Genomic DNA, 17,271 nt, shown 5'->3' with positions numbered 1-17,271 from the left:
AAAACCGGCTACAGATTATGATTCCTTACATGTGTTTGGATCCACTACATATTACCATATGAAGGAGTCAAAATTAGATCCGAGGGTAAAGAAAGCTCTCTTTATGGGAATCACTTCTAGAGTGAAGGGATTTCGTCTTTGGTGCTTAGACACAAAGAAAATGATCTGTAGCAGAGATGTTACCTTTGATGAATTTGCCACATTGAAAAAGGCAGCAGATGAAGATATTCAGACAAGCGATACTCCACAGCAGGTGGAGTGTACTCCAAAACAGGTGGAGTTTGAGCAGATGGGGATTTGTCCAGTTAATAAGTCTAATTCTCCAGCCACAATGGAGGAATTAGAGGTTGAAGAGGTTCTGACCCAAGAACCATTAAGTACACCAGAACCAGTTGCAGTTGCAAGGCCACGGAGAGAAATTCGTAGACCTGCTCGATTTACTGATATGGTAGCCTACGCCCTTCACGTTGTTGATGATGATATTCCTGTCACTTATCAAGAAGCAATGCAAAGCTTAGAAAGTGACAAATGGAAAAGCGCCATGGATGAAGAAATGCAGTCTCTCCGGAAGAACAATACTTGGGAGTTGGTGAAATTACCGAAAGGTAAAAGGGCAATCGGATGCAAGTGGGTATTCGTAAAGAAAGATGGATCTCCTAGCAAGAAAGATGTTCGCTACAAAGCAAGATTGGTAGCTAAAGGCTACGCTCAGAAGGAGGGAATTGACTACAATGATGTATTTTCCCCTGTTGTGAAGCATTCCTCCATTTGAATTTTGTTAGCCTTGGTAGCACAGTTGAATTTGGAGCTAGCTCAACTTAATGTTAAGACGACTTTCTTGCATGGTGAGTTAGAAGAGGAGATCTATATGACTCAGCCCAAAGGATACACAGATGCTGATGGTAGAAATTGGGTTTGTAAGCTGAACAAATCGCTATATGGATTGAAGCAATCCCCGAGGCAGTGGTACAAGCGATTTGATAGCTTTATGAGAAGGCAGAAGTACACAAGAAGAAAATATGACAATTATGTGTATTTGCAGAAGCTGCATGATGGATCTTTCATTTATCTACTCTTATATGTTGATGACATGTTAGTCGCTTCGAAGAGCCAAAAGGAGATAGACAAGCTGAAGGCTCAGTTGAATCAAGAGTTCGAGATGAAAGATCTAGGTGAGGCCAAGAAGATTCTCGGCATGGAGATAAGTAGAGATAGACAGATAGGCAAGCTTTGTTTGAATCAGAAGCAATATTTGAAAAAGGTATTACAATGTTTTGGTGTAAATGAAAACACAAAACATGTAAGTACCCCACTTGCTTCTTATTTGAAACTTAGTGCTCAATTATCTCTGAAAACTGAAGAAGAAAGAGAATATATGGCAAAAGTCCCATATGCTAATGCAGTTGGGAGTTTGATGTATGCGATGGTATGTACGCAGCCTGACATTTCACAAGTTGTTGGAGTTGTAAGCAGGTATATGCATGATTCTGGAAAAGGACATTGGCAAGCTGTGAAATGGATTCTACGGTATCTTCGAAAAACCGTAGACATTGGTTTAGTTTTTGAGAAGGATGAAACACTTGGTCAGTTTGTAGTTGGATATGTTGATTCCGACTTTGCTGGTGATTTAGATAAATGTCGTTCAACTACGGGGTATCTGTTTACTCTTGCTAAAGCCCTAGTGAGTTGGAAGTCTACCTTACAGTCTACAGTAGCTGTGTCTACTACAGAGGCAGAATATATGGCAGTTACAGAAGCTGTTAAGGAGGCTATTTGGCTTAATGGATTGTTGAAAGACTTGGGAGTTGTTCAAAGTCACATTAGTCTATATTGTGACAGTCAGAGCGCTATTCATTTAGCGAAAAAACAAGTCTATCATTCAAGAACCAAGTATATCGACGTAAGATATCACTTTGTGCAGGAAGTCTTTGAAATAGGAAAAATTCTACTTCAGAAGATTCCGACAGCAGATAATCCCGCAGATATGATGACCAAGGTGGTAACAACAATCAAGTTTAATCATTGTTTAAACTTGATTAACATCCTGAGAATTTGAGCACCTTCAGGTGTATGGCGCTCGAGAGCGCATTTGTAGGCACTACAAAAGATAGCTTTATCGAATTTGGGGAGTTGAAGGAAGTGTGTGAAGATGTGATTATCCTAATTAAATCTTCAAGGTGGAGATTGTTAACATTAATAGGAGACAACATTAATGGCAAACAATACAAAGTGGTGCAAGTTTAGCAACCTAAAGTTGACTTTGAAAAAGTGGCATGGGATAAATTTTTTTGGTCATTGAGATAATGGGCTATTTATTATTTGGTCCTTGAACCTCAACTATAAATAGGCCTTCTCATTTCTCATTTCAATCATCCCAACCAATCTTTTCTCTCTTAGTTTTCTCTCTTCTCCCATTTGAGAATTCTTAAGGAATTTTATTTGTTTGTAATATTTTGGAGATAGTAAAGTTATCATCTGGTGTTAGTGCCCGAGGACGTAGGTATAATTTACCGAACCTCGTTAAAACTCTTGTGTTCTTTCTTGTCCTATTTTTCTTTCAATATTTGAGGGTATAATAGTAGTATTTAATTGTGCGCTTCCGACCCTATTGTAACAACACTATTAACGATCTATTTCAGTAAAATTAGACGATATAATTAATATATGTGTTTAGAAAGGACAACAAAAATAACGTAGTCAACACCATTAGCTAAAAATATATTCAATTACTACATGAAGTTCTTCCAAGTATGGTGTAATATTCTATAGATTTACACTGATTTTTGTAATAAAAAAAAACCCACACTCCCATATTTTTCAATTAAGCCGCATCTTCCTCATCTAAACAATCGAAAAAGAGACAAAATTCTGCAGGGACTGCTATGCTATGACTCTTTTATCCTTTTAAAAGGCAATCTATGTTATAGGGATTATTATAATACTTTTACGGCACAAACAATAGAATTTGAGTTAACTACTAAAAATGGACTATTTGGTAACTCGATAGATACATAAAAGTATGCAACAGCTTTGAAGAGTTTCGGCTGCCATTGATCCAAGACTTTAGTCAAACAAACATATGATATGTGCTAAAAGTAGACTGGTGTGCCGTTTAACAATGCATTTGGACTTATTTGGACGGCTTTGAAAGTGCCATATATGAAGCATTGCTGCTGGCCCACCGCGCCTCATTTCACAAATTATCAACCGTTCAAGAAATCATATATAAATTTAAAAAAAAAAGCAAAACAAAAGTTGTTTGATTTTTATTGATGTATATTTTTTAAATTTAAATCAATAAAAAATTAATTTATTATAAGTTTTTATTATATTTTATACTATATTTAAAATTATTTATAATTTTTTTAACTTATAAATAAGAGGATAATGTATTTCAGTTTAATTAAAACTCACATTTTTTATAATAATAATATTTATACTAATAAAATAAATATATCATCAATATTTATTATTATTTTTTAATATTAGTGTTAATGTTGAATTTTTTTAGTGAAATACGTTATGTAAACAGAGAAATCGGTGGCAGGCAGTAAAAACATGTAGCACGCATGTTGGCTTACGCCAGCATCCCCAGCTCACAGCAATTTACCTAACTCTGAAAATATAAAGTGACAGCTTCTAATAAATAATTTTTAATATTTTTTATACCAAAATTTCAACGGCGGTTTCCAATTTGATAAGCTGAAGATAATATAATTGCATAATAAAAAACATATACTACAAAATATATTAAAATAGATAAAAGAAATTATGATAGAATTACACACATGTTGGAATTTGGAAGGAGGATTTAAGTTTACCAAAATTAAAAGGATTATCTTCATTTTTGTAGTTGAAGGTTTAATTGCAGAGGTGAAGTTAAATTTTTTTTTAAGAGTGAAAATTAAATTATAATTTTTATAATAATAAAAATATATTTTTTAAGGGATTAAATTAAAATTTTATCATTTTGAGAGATTAAAGTATAATTTTATTTTTATTAATTTAGAATTTTAAAAATTTTAAATTATTTAAATAAAAAAATTATTTTAGAGGGGTCGGGACCCTGCCAATTCCCTTGGTTTTCCCCTGTTTAATTGTAAACTTTTAGTTTCAAGAAATAGAAGTTATTTAGAAAATATCGAAGAAAACGTGTTTAATTGAAAATTTTAAAAATAATTTTTGAAAGATGAAAATATTTTAAAATTTTTAAAACAATAAAAAATTATATGAACAATGCTTTGTAAGATTGAAAATGATGAAAATAAGAGATTTTAGTCAATTTACCTAATTCAAACCCGCATAAACTAAAAAAATTAACAGTAGCTTTTTTTAATATTAAGTCTAATCCCTTATTTTGAATCTATATAAATGTAATTTTTTTTATTTTATTTTTGTTAGAGAAAAATAATAATTGAACATGTTTTCGTTATTAAAATTATTTTTTTATTTCTAATTATCAAACATGTATTTTTAAAAAAATAAAAACTAATTTTAAAAAATAAATATAGAAGTATTACTCTTTTTGATAAAAACATATCACTTATCTCATGGGCAAATATTAGGAGGAGGAGCGTCTCCTTAAAATTAAAAAAATTAAAGTTAATATATGGTAATTTTTTTCAAAAATAAAAAAAATCTATTTAATTTCATAAAAATGATAAAATTAAAAATTAATAGATGATAAATTTATATATTAAACTCTTAAAAACTTAGAATTAAAATTTAACTTATCCCTCTATTATTTGAAAACAAATAATATAGATATTCAATTGTATTGGCCAGTCAACATACAACGAAAAAAACACAAAAAAAATTCAAGGTTGTGATAAGAATACAACTAACTGGAAATTTGTTGAATTATATAGCCAACTAATTTTCAAATAAAATCCAAAAATAGTGCACATTTAACATGCAAATTAGTTTAACGACAAGGAAATATATATATATATATAGAGATATACATATATTTATATTTATATTTATATTTAACAACAAAAGTCGTGATCCACCATTTTATATTCACTACTAAAATCTGGCATTTTTTTTCTATGTGAGGTATTGTGTTGTCATTACCTACCATTTCTATTATACTAAAATTATATTTTATTCTTCAAAAATGAAAACAATTTATTTCATCGTTTTCAAAAATATAAAATTATATTTTAATTTTTTAAAAATTTATAATTCAATTTTCACTCAACTGAAAATATTTCCAGATTTGTTCCTGTCTGAACCTACATTAAAATAAATCTAGACAGCAATTACATATGGTGAGACTTAAACCAAAATAAAATTTGAGCCAACAACCCATGCGTGCTGAGACTTAAATAGAATGTATCATGCTCTATTATAACACACAATATGTATATATACACACTAAATCAGGGGAAAGTTAGAAAAAATTTTTAGGGGAGGCCGAAATTAAATTGTAATTTTTATGATAGTAAAAATATAATTTCACCATTTTAATAGTCTATATCTTTATAATTTTTAAATAATTAAATCAAAATTTTATTATTTTTAGGGGGCTAAAGTGTAATTTTACATTTACAAATTAAAATTTTAAAAATTCCAAAGAGTCTAAATGCAAAATTTTACATTTTAGGGGGCCGGTCAATCCCTCTAGTTTCGTCTCTGCATTAGATTATATGGCCACTAAAATTATGTAATAAATATATCTATAAATAACAAATAAAATTTTAGTTGAATAATAAAGTATAAATGTTAACATCTTTAAAGGCTTGATTCCCATCTTATTTTGAGTATTAATAGTTTTATTTTTTATATAAAAAAATATAAAATGACAAAAATGCTCTTAAAGCAATATAATATATTTTATAAAGTATCTCAAATAATATAATTTATTTTCATTATTACTTAATTGAGTTGTATCCCGGTAATACGAATATCATTAAATTTTTCATGTTGGAATTAAAAAAAAACAAATGAAAGCTAAAATAGTAAAGATACTAAAAATTATTGGAAAGAAATTGGTGCTTAAATAGGTTCATACACTAACTTCCGATCCCATATCAACCATTGTTTATTTCAATAAAACAACCCAAATAAAACAAATCTCATGTAAATAACTCCACAGATTAACAAAAAAAATCCTTGATCCATGTGCATTGGTTTTTGACTTGCTAGATTTGTTCATCATTTTGGGACATTTTATTGAGATATTTTTCTTTAATTATTTCATTTGTTTATAGGAATGTTTAAACTCTCTATAAGTATAGGTGCTTGGGGAGAATGAGAGTAAATGATAGAGGAGACTGCATGCATGGGTAAACAATTATACAACGTGAACGTGAGTCTACTGTTATTATTACATGAGTTGAGTAGGTTGAGATTAAATTATTTAATAAATAAATTTATGGAATAAGTCTCAACAGATGTAGGATTATTAACTCCAACCACATCTTCTTTGTTCAACTTTGCAAAACATTATTCTCAAAATAATTGTTGTAATATAAATTGATTAAAATTTTTAAATATTTAAATTGAGTTTTTAGTGACACTAAATAAAAAAATCATTAATAATCTAGATATTCAATTATGTTGGCTGGTCGATATAAAATGAAAAAAATGCATAATAATCTTCGAGGTCATGATAGAGATGAACCAAATAGAATTTATTCAATGTATTGATCATAAAACATCCCATTAATTTCCAGATAAATACTAAAAATTGCAGATTTGTCATCACAATTATTTTACGCTACAATAAAAACTCTATATTTAGCCACAAAAGTCATAACCCACCATTTTATCGTGACTACTAATTTTTTGCAATGAATGATCTTTTTTCTCTTTTGTGACCTATTGTCATTATCTATAAATTATTATTATTATATCAATATCACGGATAAGGCGTTGATATTATTGGTTAAGGTTAAAATTTTAAGTTTTTATACATTTAGATTCAATTCTTATCATGAGTAATTATATACGTATTGTGATAGATATATGTCAAGTTTATTGTTTATTCTAAATAAACAACCGGCCATTTTTTTCATGGTCCAATTTGAATGGTATTCTAGAAATTTTTAATTGATGATTTTTTTAATAATAATTTATTTAAGGTTTAATATCATCATAAACTTTCGAATTTAAAAAAAAAATCAATTAAGATCTATTGAATTTTTTGCATCCAACTGAGCCCTTAAACTAAAAAAATCTGACCAAATAAGGCTTGATTTTCTCCTTTCTTTACTTTTTCTCGCGGTTTATTGTTGTTAATGGGTAATGGATAGAAATAGATTGCCTATATATATAATTCAAATTTGTGTTGTTAATAGTCAAATTAGCCCCACAATTTAATAATATCAATATCAATCGAATTAATCATAACTACAATTGAAACCAATCATTACAATACAAAATCAGAATTGAAATTATAATCAACACATTTATATAATTACGACCAATATATCAAGTATTATAACTCTTAGACAAAACAACTAATAATCAAAATATATTCTAACATAACTCATATAGTGAAGCTTAATATAATAATAAATTTGATAAAAAAAATCTATGATTTGTACATGATCATCGATATCTCTTTAAGAAAAAAATATTCTTAAACCTTTTTTTTTTTAAAAATTATACCACTAATATATAGTAAGAATAAAAAAAGTCGGACCTAATAAATATGGCTAGACTTAGTTTTGAATTTAATTTTTTTTTTAAATTTTATTACAAATTTTGATTATATCTATTTTTTTAGATAACTCTCCCAACCTATAACTAAGAGGATAATACGTTTTAGCATATTCAAACTCACATCTTCCTATATTTGTAACAATGCACATACTAATTGAGATAATACACAATCGGTACTACTTTTTTTTTAATATAAATTTATTTTAGAAATTCAATATTTCTATTTAAAACTCTATAAAACTTGTAATATAAGCAAATGATCTAACTCTTAGACTTTACTACTTACTATTTGAGTATTTGGCATTTTGCTTTAATAGTGGCCAACCTTTCATATAAATCTTTTGATGAGTGCTTGACCACTTTACTTTTTAAACAATTCATTATATAGGGAAATTAGTTGTCTTCCATTTTTATAATACGTTTCTTTAATCAAACACTTGGCAATTAATCAATTAAATTATTATTAGTGCAATCATAAAATATTTTTGTTTTATTTTAAATATTTTACTTAATATTTTTATTTTAAGGATCAACTAATAATTTAATTTAAATTCTTTTTAACTTATTGAATAAGTCGTAAAATTAATATTTTAATTTAAAATTTCGACATAAAAATTTTAGCTCTAATACTTTAAAAAAAGCTATTTAAAAAAATTACACTTAAGATCACTGAATTATTATTAAATTTATGTTTTAGTCATTTAACTTATAAAAATTAAAAAATAGTTATTGAGCTATTCAAAAATTTTCATGTAAATCACTAAACTATTAAAAGTTATTATTTAATTCAATAATTTTAACAGCGCAACATCTTAAATGAGACTTTTAAATAATTAAGTGGCCATTTTATAATTTTTTAAAATTTAATGATCAAAACATAAACTTAATAATAATTTAATGACATTAGTTTATTCTTTAAAAAAACACTGGGCATTGTAATGTTAAAAGCCCGGCATGATTTCTTTACCTTTTTTTTGGTCTTTTAAGAAGATAAAAGAGGGTTTATCTTTGATTGGATTGATTTGATAAATTTTATTGCTCATTGGGTTGATTTTAAAATAAGTTTTTTTCTGCAATAGTTTAATATATCACGTAATATTTTTGCACAATAAAATAAAATATTTTTGTATTTTTATATTTATTTTACTATTTATATTTAGAGTTCGTAATTGTCTCTCTCAATAATGTAATCTCTAAATTTTAAATTAATATTTTTTTAAAAAAATATAGTATATTTTACTATTACACCCTACACTTACATATATATATATATATTAAATGTTGTGAAGACATATCTCCTTGTTCTTTAACAGTTATGACTTTTGTTCTTTTATATATAATTAATGTTTATGGTTTCCTTTTTTTTTTAACTTTTTGATATTAGAGAGAAAGAAACATGGAGTTAGTGAAAACAAAAGTTAAATTTTAGGTATTTTTGGTACACCAAGATGTTGCTTTCCTTAAACTCGATGAAAATAATAAAAAAGAGATTAACAATTAAAAACTAGGCAAGTGGCTATATGCACTCACCTATTTACCCTTTATGATTATTCTTTTATATGGCGAAAAAGGGGGGAGTTATTTAAAAATCTAACTCCAGATTGGTGGAAACTTTTCCGTCATTTCACTCCTGATTTAATTGGTGATATATAAAATAAATTAGAGTGTTCAGAGTTGAATTAAAATTGAATTAATCGAGTTCGGTTAATCAGTTAATAGTTAAATTTAATCCGGTTAAAAGCTAATTGATGATTTTTTAGAATTTTGGTTATCAGTTAATTCGGTTTGAAATCGGATAATTAACTGAATTAACTGAACTTGATAATTAATATTTTGTGTCAATTTCAAGACTTATGTAGTGCTTCAACACATAAAATTTCGGTTAATTTTAATGTATTCTTTTATATATTTTATACTTGTTTTAACTAAAAAATTAAAAATATATAAAATTTTAGTTAATTTGGTTAATCGATTGAACTAACCGGAATATTTTGATTCGGTTAATTTTTTTTAAAAAAATTGATTCGGTTGATTAAAGAATTATACAATTCGGATAATTCGATTAATGTTAGTTCAATTCAATTAATAACTAAACCGACCATTTGAACACCTTAAAAATAATGGTCATATTAAAGGTAGAGGCCCTGATTATTTTGATCTAGAAAATCTTTCCGTCTTTAAAATCTATAAAACTATAGCTAATAAAATGCTAAAGTTATGTTTTGACCCCTAAGAATTTACCATCTAATTCTAACCCCTAAATAAATTTTTATTTCACCCTCAGTATGAATAATGCCGCTTTGCCTGTATACTCGTATGGATGGTAAAAGTACCATGAAGTCATTGTAATAAGAGTTAGATTGTATGTTGCTCTTTCTACTAAAAATAGACAAATTAATCATTGTACATTAGATCAAAGACTAAATTGATCTTTCTATTAAAATTTTCATCCATTGCTACTATTAAAAATGGGTCTCTAAACTTCCGCATGAGGTACACTTGGCACACCGTGTGTAAATGTCTGGTTATTCCATAATTACGTTAATTTTTAACAATAGGAATGGATGAGATTTTTAACAAAAATGATCCATTTGTTCTTTACTCCAACATACATAGTTTAATTTACCCGTTTTTTAATAAAAGAGACAAAATATAATCTGACTCCTAATACGAGAACTTCATAATACTTTTACCACATATACAAAAGATAAAATTTAAATATAATAAGAATTTATATACATGCTATTTGATAACTTCCCATTAGGTTATAAACATGTTAATTTCAATCTTGGACCGATCCAGCCGGGCCCATTTTACTATTTAGACTATACAAATATAAAGTTTTATAAATATCTTATTTGAGCCGTAGCGGAACCGATACAAGTCCTAATAATGGTAAATTAGGTACCATAATCAGTTTGACCTATTGATAAAATATGAATAATGGCGATAGGTGATGTTAGATGGTATTAATTAATCAAGTTTCTCGTCAACAGCTATGTCTCAACCGTGAAAATATCTTAAAGAAAACAAATTCATCGTATAAAAATAAAGTAGGTGATTTTAAATTAATTCATGATAATAATAATTAAAACATATTGTATGTCACTCTAAATCGTCATGAACTGATGGCATTGTCCATTTGGACCAATGCAGAGACATAATTAGATGTTAATTAGCCTTGTTGGACTTCTACAGAGAGTGTATTAGATATGAATATCATTATAATTTAGATTGTATGCTTTGTTTGTATTTAAATATTTTATTAGGTAATGTAATTATTTAATTAATAATATTTTCTTACCTTAAAACCTTAAATAACATTGTAGTTATAGAAATAAATTTTTGTAAGTATTGATGCAAACAAGTAGTAGATGATATTTCTATCTCGAATTTTTCCTATATCGTCCATCAACAGTAACAATGACTAAATCTTTTTATCGTAAATGCTTTTTAGAGAAGAGAATGGTTAAATATGAAATGTGTTCTACTCTATTATTATAAATGGGAATCGAACTCCCAGTTACTACCACACTATACCTCATGATTTTATTTATTGAAATAAATCTATGGAAACCGTTGCTTTGCTGTTTGCATCTAGTTTTATTTATTTATGGTTTTATTATTTGGAATTTACTGATATCAATATGTGGTTAGGATTGTAACTAGATTTAAATAAAATTTTTATATTAATATTATAAAAATTTTATTATATAAATAATTTATCAAATTGGATCAGCTATAATTACTAAAAATTTTGTCCATGCTCGATTAAATTTGGATTGAGTATGCCAAGCCTAATATCCGTAATCATGTCTATTGAGTTGCAAATTAGACTTTATATACATGTAAATATATTTATATAACCTGGGTGCAAATATTACTAGGAGGAATAATCATAAACCTTGAATATGTTTTGTAAAGTAGATATGAAGAATGTAAATATATATTTATATAAAATTATTAATTATATTTAATAACTTAATTAAATGATTATATTATATTTTTAAATATAATTAAAAATAGTTAAGATAAAAAAATTTAAATATTAAAATTTTGTACTAATCGTTACCCTGAATGTATCGGTATGACCGAAATTTACATCAAGAGATTAATTTTTTTTTTAAAAAGTATAATAATATTTATATATTTATTCAAACTAAATGTTTTGAATTACATAAATTTAGTTATTTAGGCTGAATTATGGGAACTTAAAGATTTTGAAGCCCGCATAAGTAATTTGTGATCGTAGCGGGCATCTATAACCTTAGTAGCCCAACGCTTTGGGGCAATAATTTTCAACTATTATGCAATACATAGAAGGCCCGTTCCGTTTTATGATTACATTGTTAACCATTAACCATTTAAATAATAATAAGAGAAAATAAGAGAATGTTAATTTTATAAATTGGATTATTCATATATGAGTTTAAATTATATTAAAGATGTTATTGAAGATTGATTTTTAATCATTCATAAAAAAATGAAATTTAAAATATTCTTAAAAGATGCTTAATTAAGGTAAAAAAATGCTTAATTACTATTAGATTACAAGGAAATTTATATAAAAAAATATTAAAAATATTAAAGTTTTAGTTGAAATGATAAAATTTTAGTGTATTAAATTTAAATCTTGGTATGTATGTTTTTTTTAAAAAAATTTATTTTGAGTTTAAATATTTTTTAATAGATTTTAAATAAAATATATAAAACACAAAAATATTTTTATAATAATAAATTTTTTATTTAGAAAAAGACAGTATATAACATATGAAAGAACTAACTCTATCAGCACATTTATTAAAATATATTAACTAGAATTTTAGAATTTAAAGCTTAATTTTAGTTCCGGATTAAGAAGTTTATGAATTAGGAGCAGGAAAAGGTCGGCAAAAAAATCCACACATGCAATTAAAAAGTCCAGTTTGAATTTTTAGCACTTGACTTTTCCCTGTCGAGTTGAAATTTCCTGGAAAAATCCCATATTTTTTCACCATTCCCAGGCCTTGTTATTAAAATTACTAAATAAACCATGAAATTGAAATGGGGACTACACAGTCTACAGTTAATTAATAAGAAAAAGTGAAGAGCTTGACTTGATTAATATCAAAGTCTTCTTCTCTCCGTACAACATGGAAATGGGTATTTTGGTTTCACTTCTCATTTCTAATTGATTCCTAGCTGATAATAATAATTCTGGTCACTATTAAAGCTTCTTCTTTGCTCTTTCACTTCTATGGTGATTTCCAAAGAGCCATTTGTTTTTCAAAGGTAAGGAACTTTTCTTCTTTGTTGGCTTGGTTTTTGTTTTTATTTTTATTTTATTGCAATTCAAGCTTTTGTTGAATGATCTTTCCTTTCATGGGTACCGATCAAAATATGGAAATTCATTGCCTGTTTTTATAATTAGGGTCCTTTGACTGTGTGATTCTAGTGTTTGTAAATTGGATTCTTATTTGTTTATTGAAGCCCTTTTGAATTAATGCCTTTTTGTCTTTTTTATGTTACAAATTAGTCCATAATCTGGGAATAGGGAAGGATTGACTTGCTGGGATGGGATACTATTTTTAAAAGATTATTACATGAACCAACTAAGCTAAACTTCGAGTTCATCAATTATTGGTTAAAGTTAGTGATAAATTTATATTCCCTTTCTTCAGTAAATTCTGCATTTTGTTGTTTTAATGGTGTATAAAGGACAAGGGCTTGTTCTGAATTCCTTTTGCTGGTTGTATATTGCTGACAGCCTGATATAGAGTATCGGGAGGTTGCTCAAGGGAGAGATGTTGGATGCTTTTTGAAATCCGATAATTGATTTCTATTTCGGATTAGCGATTGGTCTTAACGAATTAGTGGGAAAGAACGACCCATTGCAATGGCAATGGAACTTATACCGATTGGGACTATCTTGGCTTTGGTAACAAACCAGGTAATGAAAACAGCTCAGGCTGCAAAGGATGTTGTAATTGAGAAGGAAAGTTTCAAAGTCCTGTCAAAGCATCTCTTTGACATAGAGCCTGTGTTGAAGGAATTGCAGCTTCGGCAGTTGAATGATTCTCCAGCAGCAAGGCTAGCTCTAGAGGCTCTGGAGGCAGATGTCAAGAAGGCGAATAATTTGGTTGAGAAATACAAAAATAGAGGCCGTTTCTACTTACTTGTAAAGTGCCGGCACATTGTTCATGAGGTGCAAGAAGTCACAAGAGATATTGGAAGGTCTTTGGCTGCATTCTCTATTGCCAATACGGAAGTTCTTTCAGGTATATCTGATCAGGTCAATAGGCTACAGAGTGAGATGCAAAAGGTAGAGTTCAAGACTTCGCATTCTCAACTCCAAATCGTTGACAAGTTAAGCCAGGGCCTAAGGGATCAAAAACGTGACCAGTGTTTTGCGAACGATATGTTGGAAGAAATAGCAAGGGCAGTTGGGGTACCCGTTGAGCCTTCTGAAATTAGCAAGGAGCTAGCGAGCTTTAGAAGGGAAATAGAAGAAGCTGGCAATAGGAAAGAAAGAGCTGAAGTTCTCTTCTTGGAACAAGTTATCGAGCTACTTTCTCAAGCGGATGCAGCGAGAGATCACGAAGAAATGAAGAAGCAGTATTTTCAAAGGGCTCAGGTTATAGAACGGTACGATACACAGAAAGAGTACATCCCTCCACTTAAACCTTTCAAATGTCGTATAAGTGGGGAAGTAATGGTTGATCCCGTAAGCCTTTGTACCGGTACCACGTGCGAGAGAGTTGCTATTGAAGCTTGGTTTGACTGTGGGAAGAAAACTGATCCAGATACCGGTGATGTTCTCGAAGATAGTTCTTTGAGATCTAACCTTTCACTCCGGCAATCAATAGAGGAATGGAGAGAACTGAACTATTGCCTTAAAATCCGAGCTTGTCAGGCAAAGTTGTCATCAGGTGTTGATTTAAAAGTCGAGGAAGCCTTGAACCAAATGCAGGAGCTTATCAGAGAAAATTCTATAAACAAGGACTGGATTTCCATCGGAGGGCTCACCGATAGAATAATTTCTATCCTCGGAAGCTCTCACAACAGAGAAGTCAGGAAGAAGATTTTAATCACCTTGAAAGATATGGTGGAAGGGCATGCAAGAAATAAGGTAAGCCGTAAGCATACTTATAGGTGTAATACCAAGACGTGGTATAATGGAATCCTGATTTCCGCTTGTGAACAAAATATTCATTCATTATGTATTGCAGGCTTTGAGGAGCCTGACAATGTATACTGTTTAGTATATGTACTTATGTACACGTGTATGCATTCACGAAATACATACATATACATTCATTAACACCCTTGATTCAATGACCCTAAATTGGATTTGATTCACTCTATACCGGGTTATCTATGGCTAATCATTCTGATTAGAACTTATTGCCCTGCTTTTAAGTAAATTAAATTTTCGGTTTTCTTGTTCAGTCATTGAACGGCTTTGTAAAAGACGAGGAGAATTCTTTCATTACTGACTATGTTGTTTTAAACAAAAAATTATAGGAAAAAGTGATTGAGCATCAGGGGTTTGATTACATTGTTCCTTGTTTAGGCCGTGATCGAAGTATCTCAATGGCTGCAGTTGAACTGCTATATGAGTTATTGCAAGATAGATCTAAATGGAACGTGTCTTTTTGCTGTCAACTCTCTCAGCAAAGCAGCGCAATTCTTTTTCTTGTTACCCTTCTAAAGGGTCCAGTCAGAGAGTCGGCAGACTATGCTGAAAAAATATTGAATAAGCTTTTCGATGTTGACGAGGAGAACATTTCTCGAGCTGCCAAGTCAGGGTGGTATAAACCACTCATTGATCACATCGTTCAAGGTTGGGAAATCCTTCTATGTGTCCTTTTTTAAACATCTTGTCTTTTTGTTAAATGATCCTACTCGGCATAGTGTACATTGATACCTCCGTTTACATTTCAGGGCCGGAGTCTTCACGGATGTCAATGATGAAAGCATTGGTTACTATGGAATTGGTTGATTCGAATTTAAAAGTTCTTGGTGAAGAAGGGATCATACCTCCGTTGCTTTCGATGGTGGCATCCGGCAATATTGAATTAAAGGAGTTGTCATTATCCGTTTTGGTTAAACTATCCAGTTGTCATGCTAATAAAGAGCTTATTGCTACTGGTGGTGGAGTTCCTCTTGTTCTGAAACTAATGTTCTCTCCCCATGTGTGTACAATTCTTATAGTCAGATGCTCCGAGATTGTTGAGAAACTTTCTTCTGAAAGCAATGGGGTTAAATTTTTTGTTGATGAAAAAGGGGTTCAACTTGAATTGGAGCCAATCATCCGTGAATTGTTGGCTTTGCAACAAAATTCCAAATCATCGAACAATTTCCGGAGGCCTGCTTTACGTGCACTGTTAGGAATGTGCAGGTCTGAAGCTCAGCTGGTTAAAACTGCTGTTTTAACTGCCAATGGTGTATCGTTAGTCCTTCCTCTTCTCGATGATCCAGACTCGGAAATAAGAGAAATTGCAGTAAACCTTCTCTTCTTATTTTCTCAACACGAATCACAAGGAGTTGTAGAATACCTTCTTATGCCGAAACGGTTGGAGGGTCTAGTGGGGTTTCTCGAAAATGACTATAACAGTGATGTCAAGATGGCCGCTGCCGGTTTATTAGCCAACCTCCCAAAGTCTGAAACATCACTAACGAAAAAATTGATCGAGTTGGATGGACTTCCGGCAATTATAAATCTTTTGAAATCCGGGACGATGGAAGCTAAAGAACATGCTTTAAGTGCTCTCTTTAGGTTTACAGATCCCGCAAATGTCAAGTCACAGCAGATTGTGGTTGAACACGGAGCTTACCCTTTGTTTGTAAATTTCCTCAAAGTTGAATCAGTAACAGCGAAGGCAAGAGCAGCGGCTCTTATTGGTAACCTATCAATGAGCAGTCCTAAGCTTACTGTGGCGTCCAAAAAAACTGGTTGCTGGTGTTTTCGAACATCTCGTGTTCCTGTATGCCCCGCACATGGTGGTATTTGCAATGTAAACACCTCGTTTTGTCTGTTGGAAGCAAAAGCATTGCCTTACATAGTAAAACTCTTACACGATGAAGTCGAGGCGACTGCTTATGAAGCAATTCAGACTCTTTCAACATTGGTTCAGGACGGTTGTACGCAGAGAGGAGCCATTGTCTTGCATGAGGCCGGAGCAATAAATCCCATGTTAGATATGTTGACGTGGGGAACGGATTCTCTGAAGGAAGAGGCACTCGGTCTCCTGGAGAAGGTTTTCATTTCGAGGGAAATGGTGGACAACTACGGAACAAAAGCTAGATATCTTCTTGTTGGTCTGACTGGCCGGAATGTTCACGATGACAGCCGTCCGGGAAGGAAAGTTGCGAAAGTTCTATCGCTTCTCGAAGGATATTCAAAATCTTCAACGTCTATTATTCCAGGACTGTTTTGATGAAAAACTATGATCACTGAAGCTAAGAATTCGACATTAGACCGACATATCCCAGGGTATGTCGACATTAGTTAACGTTCCTGGTGTACATATTTGTGATGCAAATTTCATTTGGTCTACACTTATTTGTGAATACTATTATTTGGCAAGACGAATAGGAGTATCTTAATGGTTCGAGTAA

At 30.1% G+C, this 17,271-nt stretch overlaps 1 protein-coding gene across 1 annotated transcript; it reads left to right on the top strand.

The window, feature by feature from the left end:
• The first annotated feature begins 12,573 nt into the window (after positions 1-12,573).
• Positions 12,574-17,271, top strand: LOC107928567 (U-box domain-containing protein 44). Its single transcript, XM_016859824.2, has 4 exons — positions 12,574-12,942; positions 13,418-14,779; positions 15,175-15,493; positions 15,595-17,271. The coding sequence occupies exons 2-4, from the start codon at positions 13,547-13,549 to the stop codon at positions 17,088-17,090; spliced, it is 3,048 nt and encodes a 1,015-aa protein (XP_016715313.2). The 5' UTR covers positions 12,574-12,942; positions 13,418-13,546; the 3' UTR covers positions 17,091-17,271.

The sequence above is a fragment of the Gossypium hirsutum genome, chromosome A09, assembly GCF_007990345.1.
Source record: "Gossypium hirsutum isolate 1008001.06 chromosome A09, Gossypium_hirsutum_v2.1, whole genome shotgun sequence".
In the NCBI taxonomy this organism is placed as follows: domain Eukaryota; kingdom Viridiplantae; phylum Streptophyta; class Magnoliopsida; order Malvales; family Malvaceae; genus Gossypium; species Gossypium hirsutum.
This window is presented reverse-complemented; position numbering and strand designations above follow the sequence as displayed.

Bases quoted from the DNA above. Each gene is read 5' to 3' on its own strand.
- LOC107928567 (XM_016859824.2), top strand. From the start codon at position 13,547: ATGGCAATGGAACTTATACCGATTGGGACTATCTTGGCTTTGGTAACA. The intron at 14,780-15,174 runs GTAAGCCGTAAG...AAAAAATTATAG, and splicing joins AAGGGCATGCAAGAAATAAG to GAAAAAGTGATTGAGCATCA. The intron at 15,494-15,594 runs GTTGGGAAATCC...TTTACATTTCAG, and splicing joins CATTGATCACATCGTTCAAG to GGCCGGAGTCTTCACGGATG.